At 36.6% G+C, this 24,680-nt stretch overlaps 1 protein-coding gene across 1 annotated transcript in view; it reads left to right on the plus strand.

Moving 5' to 3' along the window:
- The first annotated feature begins 4,628 nt into the window (after nucleotides 1-4,628).
- COL24A1 (collagen type XXIV alpha 1 chain) overlaps nucleotides 4,629-24,680 on the plus strand; it is a 350,400-nt gene continuing 330,348 nt past the window's right edge. The window contains exons 1-2 of the mRNA XM_070467179.1: nucleotides 4,629-4,656; nucleotides 21,793-23,144. Coding sequence (XP_070323280.1) covers nucleotides 4,629-4,656; nucleotides 21,793-23,144 — 1,380 coding nt within the window. The remainder of the gene's footprint in view (nucleotides 4,657-21,792; nucleotides 23,145-24,680) is intronic.

Below are 24,680 nucleotides of genomic sequence, written 5' to 3' on the forward strand. Positions count from 1 at the left end.
TTTTGCATTAACATGTTCCTTATTCTTGTTGACCAAGGTAAAAACATAGCTTTGGTGATAAATAGAAAATGTACCAATTACTGCTAGCACAGCCGGAACCTAAAAATGATTTTCAAAGGGCTTTGTCATCACTCTTTGCAGAACTGTATTTTCAGAAGTATCATTTGGGGAGTCTCTGAGTTAGACTGAACAGAATCAAAGTCAATATTAGCGAGAAAAACTAGATCATAAAATATTTTCAGCATGCCCATTACTTTTTGAAACTATCTCTGATTGCTTCTCGGCCTTTTGGCTAAGATCAAGTGTGAAACTATCTCTGATTTTCAGCTGGGAGGTAGATAAAGCCAATTATGAAGACTAATCAACAAAATCTATGAAAAGTTTGATTAAGCTAAAAAACTGTAAAGTATTTTCTATGTCACTAATCAACATGAAGGAACATTTTGATTTGTAGTTGGTTTGAGTATGGTGTTTACAATTATGCTAATCACAGTGGTCAATGTTGATATCTTACAGGTTGTTATATTTTTAGACTCCGTCATGAATCTAGTACAAGTGATTTGAATATAATCTACAAATAGATCTTATGTAAAAATGTTAAATAACTGATCCCATAAATTTATAATAACTGCAGTTAAGTGACTGTAAGTTGTATTTTGTGCCAATCTGCCAATAACTATACTTTGTGTAAAATTGCATGTGTGGTGATTTGACATAATATATACCATTTATAATAATTTCACCTGTATTAGTTCACATTTACTGAGTTTTTCCTCTGTGCCAGGTACTGTTTTGGGTACTTGAAATGAAGCTTTTTAGTTAATCTTCAAAAAACCTTATGAGATGGATTTAATGAATGGAACACTAGGACACAGTGATTATTAAATAGGGTGCCCAAGACACATAGTGACAAACCAAAACTTTGAATTCAGGGCTCTTGCTTTTAATCAGTATTAGTCTGAAAATACTGTGTTAATTAAAAATAGCTTCATTCTTAATCCTTCACTAGAGTTTATTTTGGGTTTTATAACTTATAGGTCAGAAATGTCCAACTAAGTTTTTCCCGACTTTTTCTTTATTTTTAGGAAACTGCTTCTTCATTTTATTGTACTATGTGTGTCTGGGGGTGCTGCTCATGCACAAGATCGAGGTAAGAATGTTACCTTGTTACTTATTTGCTTATGTAAAAAAATTGGATTCCTGAGAGCAAAAGTATATAACTTTAAAGTCATTATAACCTTAAATTCAGCGTTAAGGAATAAAAAATTCTACACAGTACAATGAGAATGTAAGGGTGAAAAAACCAATTTTGGGGGAAATATGACCTTTAAGAAATTACTCATATCTTCTGTCTGTGAAATTACTTACATTTTTAAGAAAACTCTGTAAAAGGGAAGTTTTGTATAGTAAAAAGACTTTGTTTGTGACTTCATTTTAAGTGGGAGTTATTGGGGGTGGCAAACTGTGACTGAATTACCTTTGCACTTCTTGAAACAACACAAGCATATGCTAAATGTTCCATCTAGATTTACATCATTAAGAAACAAAATTTTACATACTAGTGGGCTTTGGATTTCATTTAATTCAAATGGAGAGGTTTGGAAAATAGTTCAAGGTTTTGTTTTTGTTTGGTAGCTAGCTGCTCTGGTAGTATGGTGATAGAGTTTCTGGTATCTATGTATACCCTAATTTATTCATTTATTAAATAGCATTTAAATAATATTTTCTGTTTACCACATAGTATCCTGATTGCCAGTGATTGGAATGTGAATAAAATAATGCCTCTGGCTCCAAAGTGAAAAAAAAAAACAACACGCCATTGTCAAAGGGTAAAAAAAGTACTCACTTGATAGAACCAACTTTTCAATGAGCAAGGGGTCACTTGTCAATTTGGTCAATTTATTGAATAATATTAGAAAGTAAAATAGCTGTAGGTAGAAAGAGAGCACAAAGGGGTAGTACTCTGATTGATTGACCAAACTGATAAGTGGACATAGGTAAGTATTCTGTCAAGTAACACAAATATGAATAAAAATGTATCACAGAAGGCATTTAATTGTCTTTTATGGGAAGATCATTAAATCAGATCACATGTAACTTCATGAAGTGCTATTCTTGACCAAGTCATTTGTTACTTTAGTTTGCTGTAAGTAGGGAAAGTTTGAAGGCAGGAGGAGAAGGGGATGACAGAGGATGAGGTGGTTGGATGGCATTACCGACTTGATGGACATGAGTTTGAGTAAGCTCTGAGAGTTGGTGATGGACAGGGAAGCCTGACGTGCTGCAGTCCATGGGGTCACAAAGAGTTGGACACAACTAAGCAACTGAACTGAACTGCAGAGAGAAACTATCTTTCAGCTTCTTGTTTTTATTATGTTAGTTTCTGAGAACTTGTTAAGTACCAGTCACTGTGCTAGCAGGATATATGTTTTCTTCGTCACCACTTCATTGCAGGGTTTTTATAATTATGCCCATGAATTGCTGAGTCCAAGGTTAAGAAGAATAAATAACTACCCCAAGGGTTGCAGGCTAATAATAAATGGGAGAACCAAGATTTGAACTCAGGTAACTTTGACTGCAGAGTCTACAGATTCTTTAAAATTAAGCCTCTTGGACAACCGAGAAGATAAGAAAAGGAGAATTGTCATTATTAATATCTATTTCATATGTTGTCCTTGCTGGAATTTTACGTATGCTATTCTAATCCTCATAATGAACCTGTAGGGTGGTTATTCTAGATGAAGAAACTGAGACTCAAGAAAGGTGCTAGCCCAGGCTTATATAGCTAAGACTTGAATTTGGGTCTGTCCCATCTACACCATTCCCGCCCCTTGCCACAAATAAAAACCAAAACCAAACAAAAAAAACCCTCTTCCATTATAAATCCTGTTGCTTTACAATTGCCATCTGTTAGTGTTATGAGTTTAATAATTTATAAAATGTGTCATTATCAAAATATTGAAAACCTAGACAAAGAAGGAAAACTGAATATTTATAAATAAATTTGTAAAAATTCAGAACCAGTGAAGGGAGTAAATGAAAAAAATATCTTTCTTTTAACCTTAAGGTTTCATTTCTAGGATACAAAATATGCTCTTTTATTTCAGGGTGAACAGCTTTTCAGATTTCACATATCCATACCATTTTATTTTGAGTTCTCAACAGAAAGAAAAATATTTTAAAAACTTCTTTGATTTTATAAAATTGAATGCTTTTGAGCACAAAAATGAAGTGAAAATTGTGGTATGTTATTAGAAACTTAAAAGTAAAATATTTTTAGAGAAATTGTGATTTGATAATGATTACAGATATCATTTGTGACCTTAATACTGCTGAATATGTCTCCTTGAGTTAGAGATGATCCCAAATTAGAGTTTTTAGAAACAAATATATTTATCAGTGCTTACAATAGTTTCCAAAACTTGAAGTATCAAAGTAGTAGTACAAGTATACAGTTTAAAAATCAAGTTGAGCTGCAAAACATGTAACAGAAAATAATATTCCCTGACCTTATTTAGTCCTGCAATCCTTTACCCAAACTCTCTTAGCACTTTCTTTTGGTTTTACTATCTATAGTTCTTAATAATATGCTTGTGTATTATATTGACTTCCTTTTTTTGATGATGAGTATTTAACATTTTTACACTATCCTATGTTGTGGCCGATGTGATCAGATTGGTTAGTTTTCTCTGATTGTGGTTTTCATTCTGTCTCCCCTCTGATGAAGAAGGATAACAGGCTTATGGAAGCTTCCTGATGGCAAAGACTGACTGAAGGGGAAACTAGGTCTTGTTCTGATGGGTGGGGCCATGCTCAGTAACTCTTTAATCCAATTTTCTATTGATGGGCAGGGCTGTGTTCCCTCCCTATTATTTGACCTGAGGCCAGACTATGGTGAGGTTATGAAGATCATGGTGACCTGCTTCAAAAGATCCCATGTATGCACTGCTGCACTCAGTGCCCCAACCCTGCAGCAGGCCACCACTGACCCACGCCTCTGCTGGAGACTCCTGGACACTCACAGGCAAGTCTGGGTCAGTCTCATCTGGGGTCATTGCTCCTTTCTCCTGGGTCCTGGTGCACACAGGGTTTTGTTTGTGCCCTCCAAGAGTCTGTTTCCCCAGTCCTATGTAAGTTCTGGTGGCTCCATGGTGGGGTTAATGGCGACCTTCTTCCAGGAGGGCTGATGCCATACTCAGGTCTGCTGCACCCAGAGCCCCTGACCCTGCAGCAGTCCACTGTATCTCTACAGGAGACACTCAAACCCAGTTTTGTCTCAGTCTCTGTGGGGTCTCTGGGTCTTGGTGTGCACAAGGTTTGTTTGAGCCCTCAGAGTGGCTTGGCGGGTATGGGGTTTGATTCTAAACATGATTTCACCCCTCCTACCATCTTGATGGGGCTTCTCCTTTGCCCTTGGATGTGGGTTATCTCCTCAGAGCTGCTCCACTGCCACACAGATGCCACTCTAGCACCTACCGTCTTGCTGGGGTTTCTCTGACCTTGGATGTGGGGTATCTCCTCAAAGACATTCCAGGGCCACACTCCACTACATAGGTACTAGCAGGCTGCTCATTAGAGAAAGGGAATGTCTCAAAACTCAGACTGGTACAAGGCCCCTCGCCCACAACATGCATTTTGAGATACCATTGGCACAAGGTGAGTTGTCCCGGGAGTACGTCAAGGCTGTATATTGTCACCCTGCTTACTTAACTTATATGCACAGTACATCATGAGAAATGCTGGACTGGATGAAGCACAGGGTGGAATCAAGATTGCTGGGAGAAATATCAATAACCTCAGATATGCAGATGATGCCACACTTATGGCAGAAAGCAAAAAACTAAAGAGCCTCTTGATGCACGTGAAAGAGGAGAGTGGAAAAGTTGGCTTAAAACTCAACATTGAGAAAATGAAGATCATGGCATCCAGCCCCATCACTTCATGGCAAATAGATGGGGAAACAGTGGCTGACTTTATTTTGGGGGGCTCCAAAATCACTGCAGATGGTGACTGAAGCCATGAAATTAAAAGATGCTTCTTGGAAGAAAAGTTATGACCAACCCAGACAGCATATTAAAAAGCAGAGACATTACTTTGCCAACAAAGCTATAGTCTGTCTAGTCAAAGCTATAGTTTTTCCAATAGTCATATATGGATGTGAGAGTTGGACTATAAAGAAAGCTGAGCACTGAAGAGTTGATGCTTTTGAACTGTGGTGTTGGAGAAGACTCTTGAGAGTCCCTTGGACTACAAGGAGATCAAACCAGTCCATCCTAAAGGAAATCAGTCCTGAATATTCATTGGAAGGACTGATGCTGACTCTGAAACTCCAATACTTTGGCCACCTGAAGGTGACTCATTGGAAAAGTCCCTGATGCTGGAAAAGGTTGAAGGCAGGAGGAGAAGGGGATGACAGAGGATGAGATGTTTGGATGGCATCACTGGCTCAATGGACATGAGTATGAGTAAGCTCCTGGAGTTGGTGATCGACAGGGAAGCCTGGCGTGCTGCAGTCCATGGGATCGCAAAGAGTTGGACATGACTGAGTGACTGAACTGAACTGATGCCCCTCTTCTTCTTCTATCCTCTCGATTATCTCCTTTCCTCTTTATTTTTTTTTTTGTCTACTTTGTGTTCTATGGCACTGTCACTAATTCTCAGATATCCCAAAAGAATTTTAAAACTCCTTTGAAAAATATTTTTTAAAAATGCACCAAATACTCTAATCATTTGATTTTTTTTCCATCCTTGGAGATATTTCTTCTGGAAACTAAGATTCTGTTGGAATGGATTGAGAGCTGTCTAATTGTTTGTAGAATTGATGTCTCTCAACTGTGTTAGATCCAGTGTCTTGAAACTCATTTTCCTTTTTCATTGTCCATTACCTAATTTGAGTGGAGCATATCATCTGGTAGCATCCTGAGAATGTGTACTTAGATGGTATACTCCTTGTAGCATGGCATTTCTGAGATTTTTTTTTTTTTTTTTTTTTTGTATTTCACTCATTTTCTTGAGGGGAGTTTGGGTGGGTATAGAATTTTAGGCTGTAAATTGTTGTCTCTCAGAATTTTAAATCTATTTTTTGCATCTGTTGTCTTACGACTTGCAGTTAAGAAATCTGATGTTTTACTAATTTTTGATTCTTTATATATTACCTTTTAATTTTCCACTTTAAACCTTAGGATCATGTTTCTCCTCAATATTTTGCAATTTTGCAATAATGTGTTTTGGTACAGGTCTTTTTTCAACATATTCTGATGGGTAGTCATCAGGCCTTTTCAATGTAATAGAAACATCTTTCATTTTCTAGGAATTTTTCTATCTTAGTTTTGTCTCTCTGACATATTCATTTCTTCTTTCTGCAAGTTCTGTTGGTCAGATATTGATTTCCTGGATTGAATATCTTATTTTTATTTATTTATTTAGCTCTGATTTTCCATTTTTGTTTTCTTTCCATTTTATATCAGATTTTCATTAGTCACTATTCTCAAATATTTAAATTTTTTTTACTAATGCTGTATTTAAATTTTTAAGAGATTTCTCACTCTGATTGTGCCTTAAATTTTATTATTTCTTTGATGCAATATCTACTCAGCTCTCCAAAGATAAAAATACTTTTTTTGAAGTTTTGTTCTGCTCCCTGTATTATCTTTGTTTCCCACAAGTTTTGGTTTTCTTTAATCTGTCTTTTATGTTGGAACAGTTCGTAAGTCTCTAGTACTTGTGTGTTCATTTAAAAGCAAGGCAATAAAAATATGCTTGGAAACTCATTTTTCATGGGTGGGCTTTTTAACTGGTATATTTTACCTAGAGCATGAAAAATTAGGAGCTTTGCTGACCATCTTGTTGTTGGACTGCAAATGTCTAAGGCTATCCAGTTTGTTCACAGAAGAATCCTCCAATTTCTTACTTGTAGAGTGTAATCCTGGTTGCCACTGTTATTGGAGTTAAATGATATAAAGAGGTTCTTATGAGGGGAAAAAAGGGTGGTCTCACCATTTAGTATGTAGATTTTTACTGAATTCACTTGTTCTCATTATGGCACTTCTCTTCCATCTTCTGCTAGGATTTACTGTTTCTCCAGTACATAAGTAAGCTTTAATCTTCAATTTTACTCTCAAAGTTTCTTATACAAACTCTCAAGCCCTCCCCCTCCCACATATGATGCTTTATGCTTCTCTCTTGAATTCAGTGATTTGGTGCATTCAGTTCTTGAGCTTTGTCAGGACTTTGCCTTGTGAACTGGCCTGCCTATCATTAGTACTTGCTTCTGCAAGCCCTTAATGTTCAGTTTTCTCAGCTCTGCTAATTCCTTCCTGTGTTTTTCATCTTTGAAAAATTTGTTGATGTCTCTTATCTGCTGTTGTCTCTTCTACCCTTTCACTTTGCCTATATGATTTTAAACCACATTTTCTTATTCTCATTTTAGTGAAATTTTAAGACTGAGCCGAGATAAACACCTGTTATTTTCCAGCTTTTGTTATTCATTTAAATTTTAGCACAGCTAAGAAGACGATTAAAGTATTATATTAATAAACATAAATCATTTGTTTTATAACCACAGTTTTGATATAACCAAATGAAAAAAAATGATTCTATTATACCTCAAAAAAAATTATTTAAGGTTGAGTCTTCTGAGAATTTGGCAAATAATGACCCCTTTTCTTACATAATACAGTCTACTTTTCTTATGCTGTTGGTGGGTTGGTGGCCAGGGAGATAAGCATAGTTGTAACACCTCTACATAGTACCTTACACCATATGACATGTAAGCTAATTGTCAATATACACGGCATTCTCAAATCATGACTGCTTGGTGTGCAAACCACATTTGTAGAAATCTGTGTAAAATACTTGTCTCCAAAAGATATTTTCTGTGGAAGATTTAACCCAAAATGTGCGTGTAGGAAGCAGCTCATTCTAGTTGCAGTAACTCCAAGTATTTTCTGTGAAAACCCTGACACTTGACCAAAAATTTTTCACATAAATTAAAGCTTCATTGCTCATTTTATAAATTGCTATTGCTGCTGTTTAGTAGCTAAGTCATGTCTGACTCTTTGCAACCCCAAGGACTGTAACCCACCAGGCTCCTCTGTCCACAGAATTCTCCAGGCAGGAATACTGGAGTGGGCTGCCATTTCCTTCTCCAGGGGATCTTCCTGACCCAGGGATTGAACCCAGGTCTCCCGCATTGCAGGCAGATTCTGTACCACTAGTCCACCAGGGTAGCCTGATTTTATAAATAAGTTACTTTTATTTCTTTACCTAAAATAGGTGTATTTATATTAAGAATACTTTATAAAGTCACATTTCCTTTTCGAACATACCCAGTGATTGTGGCACAGGTGTTCTGCAACCAGCAGCCTGGGTTTGTGCCCAGGTTCTAGTGCCTTTCAGCTATATGACCTTGAGAAAGTTTCTTATATACTTTGAGCCTCGATTTTAGGACTTCAAAATGAAGATGGTAATAATTCTTACTGCATAAGAAGAAGGTCATTGTGTGGATAAAATGAGATAACGCATGTAAAGTGCTTAGTGCATAGCGGTTATATATATGATGAGTATATGATAAATTCAGTAGGAAAAAAATACTCTGAACAACTTCCTTTTTCCATATACCAATAGTATGAAAAAATTTAAATAGTTGGTTTTAAACAACTTCTTTAGTTCCTTAACTCAGTGAGCTGGAAGCCTATTATGAAAGTTGTTTTATTTGGGGCAAAATGAGGACTGTAGTCTGGGAGAGACAGCATTTTAGACAACTCTGAGGAGCTCCTGCAAAAAAGGTGGGAGCAAGGTCAGTTCAGTTCAGTCACTCAGTCATGTCTGACTCTTTGAGACCCCATGGACTATAGCACGCCAGGCCTCCCTGTCCAATACCAACTCCCAGAGCCCACCCAAACTCATGTCCACTGAGTCGGTGATGCCATCCAACCATCTCATCCTCTGTTGTCCCCTTCTCCTCCTGACCTCAATCTTTCCCAGCATCAGGGTCTTTTCAGATGAGTCAGCTCTTTGCATCAGGTGGCCAAAATATTGGCGTTTCAGAGACACCCTCAGTCCTTCCAATGAACACCCAGGACTGATGTCCTTGCAGTCCAAGGGACTTTCAAGAGTCTTCTCCAACACCACAGTTCAAAAGCATCAATTCTTTGGCACTCAGCTTTCTTTATAGTCCAACTCTCACATCCATACATAATATATACACAATTTTGATAAAGGGGAAATACATGCAGTCAAGCATATATATTTTTGCAGAACGCTTCTGCTAATTATGAACAGTTGTTACCATGAAGGACTTTAGTGCTTTAGTAGACATGAGGAGATACAAGAATTAGGCTCATAAAATCGGCTTCTGAAAACATCTAGCTATCTGATGACTTGTTCTGCCAGTTTTTCTCAGAGCACAAAATGGCTCATTTTTGCTCTCCACCCTGAATTCCTTTCAGAGGATGTTGGAGATCAGAAACTATAGCAGAACATGGTTAAATCCTTGTAGAGGTAGATGGCAAATGCCCATGAAAAGTGTCAATTTGTAGTTGCACTGTCTTTGAGTCTTAATTCTGGCAAGACAATTTGGCTGAGATTACAAAACAGTAGAAAGTGGGTAGTGGGCACTTATCTAGTTAATCTAGTCAATTTGGGTAATTTAGCAAGGAAAAGTATATTAAGGCCTGTATGATCTCTGATTTACAACTCTGATTTTATTTTAGACAATTATTTTATTTTTTCATTCATACAGATTGAAAAAATATAGCTTTGGGGACTTAATTGACCAAGATATATGAAAATTTTAAATAGTGAGAACTTGTCAAAATTAAGTGCTTTCCTGGTGACCCAGTCGGTAAACAATCTGCCTGCAATGTGGGAGGCAGGGGTTGGATCACTGGGTTAGAAAGATCCCCTGGAAAAGGAAATGGCAAATCTGCTCCAACGTTCTTGCCTGGAAAATTCCATGGATAGAGGAGCCTGGCAGGCTACAGTCCATGGGGTCCTGAAGAGTCAGACACAACTGAGCAACTAACACAAGTGCTATTTTATATTAATTAATTTACTTAATAATGAGCTAATACTGTAATTTATCACACTCCATTAAATGAAATTACTCATAACTTTTTATCTGAAAATTGATAACTTTCTTTTAAATCTTTTGAGTTACCAGCTTCTAAGAGGTGAATTTTTACATTTTGGAAGATAAACATAATACTATCCTTGTTCCTCTAATTTGTGATAGAATATTGTTGAATGTTGACAGGTAAAATGGATCTTTGGCTCTTGTATACTTGAGATGTAAGAGCTGTGTGTTCTATCCCTGGGTTGGGAAGATCCCCTGGAGGAGGGCATGGCAACCTACTCCAGTATTCTTGCATGGAGAATCCCATGGACAGAGGAGCCTGGTGGGCTATGGTCCATAGGGTCACAAAGAGTTAGAGGCGACCGAAGTGACTTAGCACAGCACAGCATTTGTAGAAGCAAGTATAGCCATTGACTCTACTTGTCTGTTGGTTTCGGCATTATTTTCTACACCATAGAGTCTACATATAGCCGCTGGAGTGAGTTAGATGCTTGGGTATGAATCTTAGTTTTAGCATCTACAGAAATGCCATTTCTCCTTTTTCTCTCCCTCCCCCCCAACTTCCTGTCTATCTTTTCTCATCTCTCCCTCATCTTCCCTCTGCCCATAATTCTTTTCTCCTAACTAGTGAATATATCAGTTCAGTTCAGTCGCTCAGTTGTGTCCGACTCTTTGCGATCCCATGAACTGCAGCATGCCAGGCCTCCCTGTCCATCACCAACTCCCGGGGCCCACCCAAACCCATGTCCATTGAGTTGGTGATGCCATCCAACCATCTCATCCTCTGTCATCCCCTTTTCCTCCTGCCCTCAATCTTTCCCAGCATCAGGGTCTTTTCAATTGTCAGCTCTTCACATCAAGTAGTCGAAGTATTGGAGTTTCAGCTTCAATATCAGTCCTTCCAATGAACATCCAGGACTGATCTCCTTTAGGATGGACTGGTTGGATCTCCTTGCAGTTCAAGGGACTCTCAAGAGTCTTCTCTAACACCACAGTTCAAAAGCATCAATTTTTTTGGCGCTCAGCTTTCTTTATAGTCCAACTCTGCTTTATTGACTATGCCAAAGCCTTTGACTGTGTGGATCACAATAAACTGTGGAAAATTCTGAAAGAGATGGGAATACCAGACCACCTGACCTGCCTCTTGAGAAACCTGTATGTAGGTCAGAAAGCAACAGTTAGAACTGGACATGGAACAGCAGACTGGTTCCAAATAGGAAAAGGAGTATGTCAAGGCTGTATATTGTCACCCTGCTTATTTAACTTATATGCAGAGTACATCATAAGAAACGCTGGGCTGGAGGAAGCACAAGCTGGAATCAAGATTGCTGGGAGAAATATCAATAACCTCAGATATGCAGATGACACCACCCTTATGGCAGAAAGTGAAGAAGAACTAAAGAGCCTCTTGATAAAAGTGAAAGAGGAGAGTTCATCTTTCAGTGTCCTATCTTTTTGCCTTTTCATACTGTTCATGGGGTTCTCAAGGCAAGAATACTAAAGTGGTTTGCCATTCCCTTCTCTAATGGGCCACATTTTGTCAGAATTCTCCACCATGAGAAAGGACCTGTTTGTCATTATGCATATTTATGCTCATACATACACATATGAGTTGTGTCTCACTCTTTGCGACCCAATGGACTGTAATCCTCCAGGCTCCTCTGTCCATGGAGTTTTCCAGGCAAGAATACTGCAGTTGGTTGCCATTTCCTACTACAGAGGATCTTCCTGACCTAGAGATCAAACCACATCTTTTGTGTCTGCTGTGTTGGCAGGTGGGTTCTTTGTCACTAGTGCTACTTGGGGAGCCCCCTATTTGTCATTAGTTTGTAACAAAACAACAACAAACCAAAAATTGCACTGAAGCCTAAATAGGAGGTATCACCTGAAGTGTCTTGTCAGATGAGTAAATTTGGCATGAAGGGACATTCTTATCAGGACTCTGACAGAATGAGTTTTTGTAAGCTTTGATATAGCAAGAAATTAAAGGAAAGTTAAATGTCAGGAGTAGAAAATATAGAATAAGAAGGTAAGTCATTGAGAAAAGTGCATAAATTAGTATAAATTAGGGGGCAATTGCAAAGACCACACTTCCTTTGACACCAACAGCAAATTTGAGGATCCCGAAGACCACTTTCAGGCTCAGCAATGCTCTAGAAGGACTCACAGAACTCAGAAAATCTGTTACACTCTAAGGTATAGTAGATGTCAGCACAAGATTAAATCAATCTAGAAAAGATACTCAGGGAGAAGAATCTAAGAAAGTCCCGTATGTGGTGTGTCCAGTTATCCATTCCTAGTGGAATCATAGTAGTGCCAACCTCCCCAGCAATAATATGTAATAATATGCACAGAATATTGCCAAATGGTAAAGCTTGCTAGGAAGGTTTGAGATGTGAGATTAGAAATGTAGGCAAGAGTTTACATTATTAAGGGCCTGAGGGCTGAACTAAGATGACTGAGTTTTGTACTAAAAGCTACAAGGACTGCTGATGTCTTATAGGAAGGAGTGTAATGAGCTAATCTTCGTTTTGTTCTGTACTTTACCAAGCTTTCTGTGGCAGCAGTGTGGATGAGGGATGGGACAAGTATGTTATACAAGACCAGCTGAGCCATAAGAGAAGTCTAGGAATACTGGAGTAGGTAGCCTATTCCTTTTCCAGGGGATCATCCCAACCCAGGAATCTGGGCTCTCCTGCATTACAGTCAGATTCTTTACCAACTGAGCTATGAGGGAAGCCCTAGAAATCTGTTAGGAGGCTAATATTAAAATCTGGCTAAGTAAAGAGAACTCAGCTAAGGGTTGTGTTGGACGTGGTAATTGAATACAAAATGGTTGGGAAGAGAAGTATCAAAGATAATTACCAGGTTTCTGGGATAGATAATTGGGTTGATTAATTCATTCAAGCAATACTGTGGACCTACTTTGTTTTTAGTCATTGTCCTAAATGTTGGAATATTATGATAAAACAATATGAAGTTCTTCTTTTATGTACTTACATTTCAACCAGAGAGCTAAGTCATAGGCAAGTTTATATACACATATATTTTCTCCTAAATTTTCAGTATTAACAAAGAAATAATAAAGCTCAGTGAGACAGTAGAGTTAGAGAGTGACTGGGGCAAGGAGGATGACTCTTTTATAGTTTATGTAATGTGGCTAAGGAAAGCCTTTCTGAACAGGTCGTATTTGAGCCTTGATCAGAATGAATTAAGGCTTTAGAGCATTCTCGGAAAAGAGAAAAATGAATGCAAATTCTGTGAGTTAAAAATGAGTTTAGTGGCTTTAAGCAATAAGAAAAGACCAGCATGGCTGGAGCAGAGGTGGGATGAAATGAAAGGATAGATGAGATAGGCAGGAAGGGAGCTGTTTACATAGGTTTCATGCTTCATGTCAAAGTTTGGATTGCATTTTTAGTTTGATGGGAGGCCATTGAAGAATTTTGCTCAGGAGAATACCATGATATAATTTGCACTTTAAAAACATTACTCAGCCTGATGGTGTGGTGTGGTAGTGAGGATCTTCACTGAGAAAGACACTAATGTAAGAGGAACAGATGTGGGGTAAAATGTATTAAGTTAGAAGTGCTCGTGGGATAGCTAATCTCTACTGGATAAATTGAATGGGTAATTAGTTATTCAAACCTCAGAAGAGAATTTTGTGAGTCAGCATATGTGGTTACTGAAACCATGGTTTAGATGAAGTCATTATGTTTGATGTTTACAGTAAAAAGAGCAAACCGTTGTCTTGGCAACACATAATGTACTTTCTATTTAAGAAGCAAATCGGTGGAGATACAATCAGTTCTGCCATTGAGCCACCACATACGAATTCCTGAAAGTTGTCATGCTAAAAGATTGGCTCCAGGGGACTGCCTGCATTCAGTTTCTGCCTCTGAACTTCGTAGTTGGATGACCTTGGGAAAATTATTTAAATTCTCTGTGATTTGTTTTTATAGCTCTCAGATGGATTAACAATAGCACATACTTCATTATGTTATAGGAATTACCTGGCATAATATAGTGAAATTCTTAACACAGTTCTTGGTACATAGAAACAATTTAATTAATGCTGCTATTCTTAGTCTTTAAAAAATGTACACCATCTAATGAAGTGCCTGATTGATAATAGTATTCTTTAAGTGGTAACTAGTTTCCTAAGTGACACAAACTTGATTGATTTCCTGGTTAGAGTTACTCATGAAACGAGTAAGTTATAGACAACTGAGATTTTTCTTGCTCTATTCATCAGGACCAATTATCTAAATTTAAAATTGCAATTTGGCGGTATCTAGGGCTAGGCTTAAATTAATGTAAAAAGTCTGTCCTATGATAGAAATCTTTTTCTTTTTCCTCCTGTTCTCTCCACCCCTCTTGTCCGTGACTTTTTATCCTTAACAATTCTCTGCAAGCATGCCTCATTTTATTACACTTGGCTTTATCACATTTCTCAGATATTGTGTATTTTACAAGGTGGATATTTATGGCAACCTTATTTTAATCATGTCTGTCCAGTGCTGTTTTTCCAGCAGCATTTTTTCACTTTATGCCTCTGTGTCGCATTTGGGTAATTCTCGCATATTTCAAACTTTTTCATTTCTGTATTTTTTATTGCGATCAGTATTTCTGGTACTGTTGCAAAAAGATTCCAACTCGCTGAAGGCTCAGATGGTGGTTAGCACTTTTAGCAATAAAGTAGTTTTTAATTAAAATATGTACATTATTTTTTAGACATAATGCTGTTGCATACTAAATAGACTACAGTATAGTATAAACATAAATTATTATGCACTGGGAAACTAAGCAATTTGTGTAACTCACTTTATTCCAATCTTGACTTTATTGTGGTAGTAACAGAGCCTACAATATCTCTGAGATATTTCTATATGCTCTCTTCAGACATCTACTCAAAACATTTGCTAAACTTCCACAGTGAGATGAGAACGGTTAAAACTAGAATAATAATTAGAGTTCACATCACATACCAACTCTGGTGGCTACCTGGAGACTGTTCTCCACTCTTGAGTTTTCTGTTGGGGGAAATAATCCTGCCATGATTAGTGTGGCTTTCCAAGGGCAACGAGGTGGTGTGGAGAACACAGTGGCTAGAAGGTACTGTGGAAGGTAGACGTTGAAGATGGTAGACTTTGAAGTCAGTCTGATTGTGCTCAAATTCATTTCTACCTTTCATCAACTGTGTGTCCTTGACCAAGTTACTTAATCTCTCTGGACCTTATATTCTTCATCTATGAGATGAGTATTGACTTTAGTATAAACTTAAAACTATAAGATACTTTCTTTTTTCTGTGTCTGGATATCATACAAATGAAAGTTCATTGAAATAGTCAATGAACCCGAAAACTGCATTTCCAATAAAATTAGGTACTGACATAATCTTCAGACTCCTCAGTTCTGCTGAGAAAGGCCGATGCTCTGTGGAGTAAAGTAATAGGAAGCTTTCAGAAAGTAACAGCAAAAGCCAGCTTCCAGAAAGTGAGGAGCACACCGTGAAGTACTTAACCTTTGAAAAGTGAAAGTGTTAGTTGCTCCATCGTGTCCAACTCTTTGCAACCCTGTGGACTGTAGCCCGCCAGGCTCCTCTGTCCATGGAGTTCTCCAGGCAAGAATTCTGGAGTGGGTAGCCTTTCTTTTCTCCAGGGGATCTTCCTAACCCAGGCATCAAACCTGGGTCTCCTGCATTGCAGGCAGATTCTGTACCTTCTGAGCCACCAAGGAAGCCCCTTTGTATCTAACAAGTGCCACAGGATCTGGGGAGAACCAAAGCTGCCCAGAGGGAAGTACAAGAAAGCACAGGTAATAGCTCAATGGCTCAGTGGGGACAGATCTCAAAAAAAAATGTAAAAGCTTTACTTCCTAAGGTGAAGGATTCATTCTGAAGTGTATGCCAGTGTGAGTGATTACAGGGAAGGTGAGAAGAGTTGTGCGCAGAGCTGGGTGTAGTCCTCCTGGACTAGCTTTGGTTCAGAGAAGGTGGGGTGGTATCAAGGAGCCATTTGAGAAGGAAACTCCAGTAATGCTGAAACAAAACCTCTGCTTTTGAGATTTGGCAGGAATGGCTCTGCACTTTCTCCTAGCATCCTTCTAAAAATTGCTTGGATGTGAAACCATAAGAAACGAAAATAGTAAAACACAACAAGCTAAAATGTAGGGGAAAACAGCAAAAATGAGAATGTGCACACAGAAAAACAATCCCTTCTATGGGAGGAAGATCGTAAAGCAGAAATAGAAGCGCTCAGGAAAAGGAAGAGACTAAGATATTAAAAGGATGTGAACTGTGAGCTTGTAGAACTCAAAAGTAGTAGTAAGGGAAAAAACCCTTTACAAATCAAAATGAAATTGGAACATGAAGAGATTAGACATTATAGGAAGCACAAGATATGAGAAAATCAAACAAATGGAACTAAAGATAACATTTACAGAGAAACGACACAGAGGACAGCAATGGTGATTCAGTATATTTATAATAGGAATTTTTGAAGGAGAAAATCGAAACTATAAAATACAACAAACACTCAAGAGAGTTTAAGATTCGTGAGAACTTAGCAGTAAAATAAAAAGCAAAAACAGGGAAAAGAATCTCTACAACAAATGGGCATACTGTGTGCCAGACACAGTTATCCAGAATGATTAGTATGAAGCCATATCCTAATAAAAAGTCACTGTACTTTGAAGATAAAGAACATAACACATCTTTGGGGTATGCTGGTTAAAAATATATATATATTGAATCACTTCAGTCAGTTTAGTCACTCAGTTGTGTCCGACTCTTTGTGACCCCATGAATTGCAGCACGCCAGGCCTCCCTGTCCATCACCAACTCCCGGAGTTTACTGAAACTCATGTCCATCGAGTCGGTGATGCCATCCAGCCATCTCATCCTCTGTCGTCCCCTTCTCCTCCTGCCCTCAATCCCTCCCAGCATCAGGGTCTTTTCCAATGAGTCAACTCTTCGCATGGAGTGGCCAAAGTATTGGAGTTTCAGCTTCAGCATCAGTCCTTCCAATGAACACCCAGGACTGATCTCCTTTAGGATGGACTGGTTGGATCTCCTTGCAGTCCAAGGGACTCTGAAGAGTCTTCTCCAACACCACAGTTCAAAAGCATCAATTCTTTGGCACTCAGCTTTCTTCACAGTCCAACTGTCACATCCATACATGACTACTGGAAAAACCATAGCCTTGACCAGACAGACCTTTGTTGGCAAAGTAATGTCTCTGCTTTTTAATATGCTATCTAGGTTGGTCATAACTTTCTTTTCAAGAAATAAGGGTCTTTTAATTTCATGGCTGTAGTCAGCATCTGCAGTGATTTTGGAGACCCCCAAAATAAAGTCTGCCCCTGTTTCCACTGTTTCTCCACCTATTTGCCATGAAGTGATGGGACCGGATGCCATGATCTTAGTTTTCTGAATGTTGAGCTTTAAGCCAACTTTTTCAGTCCCCTCCTTTACTTTCATCAAGAGGCTTTTTAGTTCCTCTTCACTTTCTGCCATAAGGGTGTTGTCATCTGCATATCTAAGATTATTGATATTTCTCCCAGCAATCTTGATTCCAGCTTGTGCTTCTTCCAGCCCAGCATCTCTCATGATGTTCTCTGCATAGAAGTTAAATAAGCAGGGTGACAAAATACAGCCTTGACGTACTCCTTTTACCATTTAAAAAAGTCAGGAAAGGTTCTCATGAACCCTTCTTAAGGAAACGAATAGAGCATAAACTTCAGCAAAGAGAAATGACTACAAAAGACTGGTTCCATTTAACAGAATAAAATATGGGGATGAAACAATATGAATAGCATATGAACTGGCAATATAGAACTGGTACAACCACCAAAAACTGGGAAGAAAAAGAGGAAAAAACTCCAGGAAGTAGATTAAGCTTGCTGATTGTTTCATTAGAAGCTAAGTATAAAGTATTATCTGAAGCAGATAGATTAAATAAAAAACACTGTAAGGATAGTACTTCATGAAAAGGTAAATCCTAAGAAAGATAATCCTATTGACCAATACTAGGTGGTAAAGGAAAGGGGGCAAAAAGGAGAAAAAAGAAAACATTCGTCAGTAAAATTAATAGCTATGTCTAAAGTGGACTAGGGATATTGTATACACTTATAACTTTAAAAGTAAACTATAGAATAAAGAGAGAAACCTTTCTTATCTCAAAAGTACTGCATGAAATAGCAAAGGAAACACATAGTGACTTTAAAAATTAAAATGGGAAAGCAAAATATGACAGATTAAGCAAACTATCACATCAATGAAGGTAAATAGATTTAATTTTATATTCAAAGAAAAAATTTTCAGACACAAAACAAACTCCTTCCACTTAAGAGAACACTTCAAAGTAAGTAGAAATAAAAGTATATGCAAAGGTTATCAGGTAATGCAAACAAAATGTGAGGGCAGAGGGACTTCATACCAGATAAGGTAGAGGTCATAAACAAAATAGACATCGGCATACTCCTTATCATTTGAAAAGGTGTGATACCCAATAAAATATGAATATTGTGATTATCTCTGCATAACAACCATAACATTAATATTCATAAAGTTAAGGCCACATGAGATAAAAAGCCAAAAAGATAAAATAGTGATGAGACTTTGTTAATTTCTTACTCCATGATAGATTAATGGTATAAAAATGAGGGTATAAAGGATATAAAATAAACAATGAGGCTCAGCCAACTGGTTTTAAATTCTGTACCCTGAAAACCATTTTAAGTACTGATCAAACACTAAAAAATTAGCCATTTGTTATGCTAAATTTCAAAAACAAAAAGTGCAACTTAGACACCACTTTCTAGTCACAGTGCTGTTTGTTAGGTTTTACTAAGAAAATCAGAAAACAAAACCTAACTGGAAAATTTTGCATTTCTTCTTAAATCATTTGGGTCAATGGGAAAAATAAAGTAAAAATTGCAAACTTTCTAGAAAACTGCAAAAATGAAAAATCACACAAAATGAAAATAATACATCAAATCTATGGGATACAGCTAAGGCAGTATTTAGAAAATGTACTACTTAAGTACTATGAATAAGTAATCATCTCTAGAAACTAGAAAAAGAATCAAATCAAATGAAAATAAGAAAAAATAATAAAGATAGATGCAGAAAATGATATAGAAAGAAGACAAAAGATAATAGAAAGGATAAACAATCCAAGGCTCTACTTTTGAAATAAGCAATAGTTACCCGTAAGAACAAATAGACCAAAATATTCAAAATTGGAAATTTTAAGAGAGAATCTGAAATAGGGAAACAAAAATAATTTCAAGGGAATATTATGATGATTTCTGAAAACTACATTTGGAGCCTAAAAGGAAGTTATTTCCTAAAAATATAAATTTTAAAAATTGATTCAAGAGGTACTTTAAATTTTGAGTAAATTAACTGACATGAAAGAAATTAGGGTGAATGAAGAGCTATCAGTGAAAAGGCCAACATGATAACCTTTATTTACAACTGAGTGTTATTTAACTTTTGAGAAAGAAATTTAAAGGAATTTAAGCTGCTCTAGGCCATAAAAAATAAAGTCTTACATTATAGTCGTATAAAGATAGTATAATAATGTAAAAACCACAGACCAGTCTTAATGAATGCAGTGTCTATATATAAAATACTCAACGATCAGTAAGGTATTAAAAGAATAAAATATAATGATCAAGTAGGTTTTATTTTAGGAATGTAAGGATGGTTCAAAAATTAAATTTTTTTTGAGTAGTAAATGCTTAAAACATTTGATTTTTACAAAGCCTAGCTATTTGTCATAAAAACTCAGAATTGAAGGAAATATATATGTATATGTATATTAGAATTGAAGGAAGCATTTATACTACGTGAATATGTATATAAATATTGAAAAGATGTATACTGAAGTTTTAAAATAATACTTTCTCTAGTATTTCATTCTAATAGAATCAGAAATTTGAGGTAGTAGATAGCAGGGGTTAAATACAAAGATTGGTTTTCTCTGGCAAGTAGCAGCCCTAGATATCATACCACATAATTTGGACTTTTTGTTTGTGTAAAAGTAGCTGATCTGGCATCATAGAATGATAACTTTCACACACTCTATTATTATATATACTTTAAGCATTGTGATTTTCATATTAGCAGTGTTTCTTCCATAGTTGATTTCTTGAATTGAGAATACCCTTAGAGGCAGTTAGCATTGAGAACACCCAAAGTCACAGATAAGCCCTTACGTTATGTTTCAGAAGTGTAAATTTTCCCTGAAGACTGGGAATGGTCTAGCTGGCAATACATGTCTTATATTAAAGCAAATACCCATACTATGGAATAAAATTAAAATCTTTTATGAATCATTTTAAAACATGAGACATCAACTTTTTTTTTTGCATGTTTTTATGGGGCCTCTTTAAAGTATTCCCCCAAATTCCTGGAGATGCATATAATTTATAACTGTTTTGTTAGGAATATTTGGGTGGACATCTGTCACAGTATTTCCAGTTTGTAATAAACATGAGTTATCAAATATCTACTAATCTCTTATGAAAGGATAACTAAGATGATGTGTAATCTTGCTGGCTAATTTTCAAAAATCTTAATTTTTTCTCACTTATAGTTGTAAATGACTTGTTCTTTAACGTACAGTGATACAACTGGGAAATTTATCACCTAAAGAATAATAAAGATCATGACTATTTAAGCTGTTGTGTATCTTTGAGAAGATTTATTATTTTTTACAAATGGTATATAATTTTGTTGGACTCTAGGGGTACATGTTTCATCTGTTCAGATTTGGGTGGGGCAAATTCATTCATTCAGAAATTATAGAAAAGTTTGAAGAGAGGTATAATAGATAATATAATAGGTATAATAGATATTCTAAGCAGACATAGAATCCGTCTTTCAAGAGTTTATAATTGGGTAAGGGAGATAAGCAGTATACTATCAATAATATTACAATGAAAACTAGAAAAATCATAATTATAAAATATATGTAAAACCTATATTTTAATAAAAGTTATTAAGAAAGTCTATAAATTATTTGGATTAAGAATTACTGTGGAGGACCCGGACAAAATAGAAGAGAGGGAAATATGGAAGGGAGAGAAAAATATACAGTGATCAGCAGCCGTAAGAATTTCAGTTGTCTTGTCCAGAAGTTTTCAGGGTACTGGGTACTTTATGTGCAGCACACACTTAAGGAATTAGGCATAGGGAGGGCTCTTATGTAACTTGCAAATTATTGGAAGGCTAAAGAGAAAACAGCCTGAAAAATTATAGTTTAAATGGGTGTGTGAACTTAATTTATAAAATGGTTTCCAAACTTAAAATTTCTTTTTGTAAGTATGTCTCCAGTTTCTCTTTATCAAAGAAGTCATAAAATTTTAAATTCTAAATTAAAGAAGTAAATGACCATCTGGGGATCTTTGAACATGTACATTCATTGGAGTAACAAATAAGTTTCCTAACTGGAAGAATGAAAGAGCATTTATTAAATTTTGGGCATAGGGATATTGGGGTGTGTGTGTTTCAGATGATAAAGAATAACATTTTACTCTCCCTTTCCATACCTCTCATTATCTAGACATTAGTTATTGATAGAGCATGTTTATTTTAGGGATTACTATTGATACCTACAAGAAAGATTTTCTCATACTCAAACATTTATATGAACACATGAATGCCTAAGAGTAAGATTCTTTCTCTCTTTCTCTCTCTTTTTAATTTCCAGGCATAGATATTCTTCATCAACTAGGCCTTGGAGGCAAAGATATAAGACACTCTTCATCAGTGACCGCTGTACCACCATCATCTATACCATTACCTCAGGGGGTCCATGTAACAGAATTTGGTGTCATTTTAACAAACAATTCCTGTATTGAATCACCTCTTGTGAAAATTTTACCAGTCAATTTAGAACAGCCATTTACAATATTAATTGGGTTACAGTCATATAGAGTAAACAATGCATTTCTCTTCAGCATTAGAAGTAAAAATAGACTGCAATTAGGAGTACAGTTATTACCTAAAAAATTAGCGGTATACCTTGGAGGAAAGCAGTCTGTCTTTTTCAACTACAGCGTTCACGATGAGCGATGGCACTCATTTGCCATTGCAGTTAGCAATCAAGTTGTCTCAATGTTTGTTGAATGTGGAAAGAGATATTTTAGCAGAGAGACTCTTTCGGAAGTTCAGACCTTTGATGCTAACAGTGTGTTTACCTTGGGAAGTATGAATAATAATTCTGTCCATTTTGAAGGAGTAGTGTGTCAGTTGGATATTATTCCTTCTGCAGAAGCATCTGCAAACTATTGCAGATACGTGAAACAGCAGTGTCGCCCTGAGACAAGTCTTCGTCATACAACTATTGCATCAACTAAGATACCGGAAAACTCTCTCCTGCCCAAAAGATTGGGTGAAAAAGTACTGTCGCAGGACACACTTACTGAAAACAAAAGTGTTCTAGATTTCACAAATAAAGATTCTGTGGCAGTGAATAAACAACAAAAACACCAGATATCAAGATCTCAGTTAACTTCTCTTCATTCAGGGAATGTCTCTGCTATGGATCTTGTGAACCGTGTGATTCAGACCAAAGAATTGATCACTAAGCAACTTACTCAGGCAAATTTAAGCCTGCCAATGTCCCATCATAGCCTCAATGAGCCAAGGAAAAAAAACAAGGATAAATTTATTTCTCTTCTAAATGTCTCGGATAATATCACACAACATAATGATAAAGTAACTGGTCTGTCACCACTTAAGAAGATATCATCTAGTCTTCCACATATAAAACAAGATACAATTAAGAATCTCAAGAAGGCTATCACAGCAAATCTGCACACTAATGAACTTATAGAACTGCAGCAGATTTTAAACACAACCTTATACAGAGTGACAGATGAGCCATCTGTGGATAATCACCTTGATCTAAGGAAGGAAGGTGAATTTGATCCTGATGCTATTTATCCCATCGAAAATAGCTATGAAACTGAGCTTTATGATTATTATTATTATGAGGATCTTAATACAGTGCTCGAAACGGAGAATCTAAGAGGGCCAAAAGGGGACACTGGACCTCCCGTAAGTTATTATTTTTAAAATATGTCTTAATGCACTAATTTACCATACATTTAAAAAAGAATTCTCTAGGCTGAACAATATAGAACAGATCTGTCTTAAGCATGTAGCCTGGCTTACTGTGAGTGGATTCATGGTTGCTCTAATATATCCAACCAGAATGCTCCTCTGGCTCAAATGTACTTTTTTAAAACTATTGGCTAGCTCAGAAGGTTACTTAATTCTGGTAAAGTGGTGAGTAAGCTATGTTTTTCTTGTTCAGTTGAAATTCAATCAGGAATTGAGTTGCTAAATACAGATCAGCATTCTATTTTATTAAAAAAACTGTAGGCTTAGTCATGTTAAGAGAGAGTATTAAAGTTATGGTAGACTAAATAACAATACTTTGAATACGTTATTAAATGTATTTCCAGCAAAGTAATATCATCTGAATTAAAAGAATATTACCTTTTAGATAGAGATAATTTTATAATGAGTCATTGGGGAAAAGCACACCCTTATATTATGGAAGTTAAAATATTTCACTTAGGATTATAAAGAGTAACATATTTCATTATATCTTCCATGATATGACCAATTTGCATTTATAAGTTAATAGAAGTTCCATCTACCTCATGCAAAAATAGCCACTCCGCAGTCCATTCAGTAGGAAAAAAGCCAAGTCACTTCCTTAGTAATTCATTAACAAAGCTATGAGATAATAGATTGATTATTTTAGCCTTAGTCTCTCCTGTAGGCAAAGCAGAAACATAAATTGTGTAAAACAGAGTCACTGCTCAGGAGATTACATTGTGGTAATGGTGATACAGAAGTACGTTTATAACCTTGCCTCGTGGTCAGGTAAGATACATGCCCCTGAGAGATGCAAACTAAACATGTGGAGTACACGTTTTCAAAGGTAAGAAAAAAATTTTTGAGGAAAACTCTGAAAGATCCCTTAAGGCTGAGCTGTTCAGGATAGGTTCTTGTGGGCAGACTTAGAACCTAGACCTCAAAGAATGGATATGATTTTGATAGGTGAAAGAAACTGTTGTATCTTTTATGTAGGAAAAACAGCAAAATCGCTATAATTTATTGAGATTTTTACCTGTGGCAGGAACTCTGCCATGCCCCTTATGTTTGTTATCTTAGAAAAACTTGGTACGTTTGGTATTATTACCCTCATTTTTCAGGTGGAGAAACTGAAGCCCAGAGTAATTTGTTTGCTTGTTCATAACCACATGCCAATAAATGATAGACCCAGGATTTTGACCCTAGAGGTAGGTTTTCTGCCTCTAAAAGTCAAACTCTTTCACAATATGAGGCTGAATAATGGTAGATAAATGTAAGGCCAAGGTAGACCTATACAGGTTGTAGAGGTCTCAATTTTCAAACTGATAGTTCTGACTTTATCTTGTTCTCAGTGGGGAATTTCGTAGGTTTCTAAGAGGTATGTAGCAGATGTATGAATAGGGAAGTCAGTCTGGTGGCAGTGCCCAGAACGGATAGGAAATTCCTGTTATCATCTGGATGTTACAAAACTAGGACATTATCTAGGAT

The sequence above is a fragment of the Odocoileus virginianus genome, chromosome 5, assembly GCF_023699985.2.
Source record: "Odocoileus virginianus isolate 20LAN1187 ecotype Illinois chromosome 5, Ovbor_1.2, whole genome shotgun sequence".
Classification (NCBI taxonomy): Eukaryota; Metazoa; Chordata; class Mammalia; order Artiodactyla; family Cervidae; genus Odocoileus; species Odocoileus virginianus.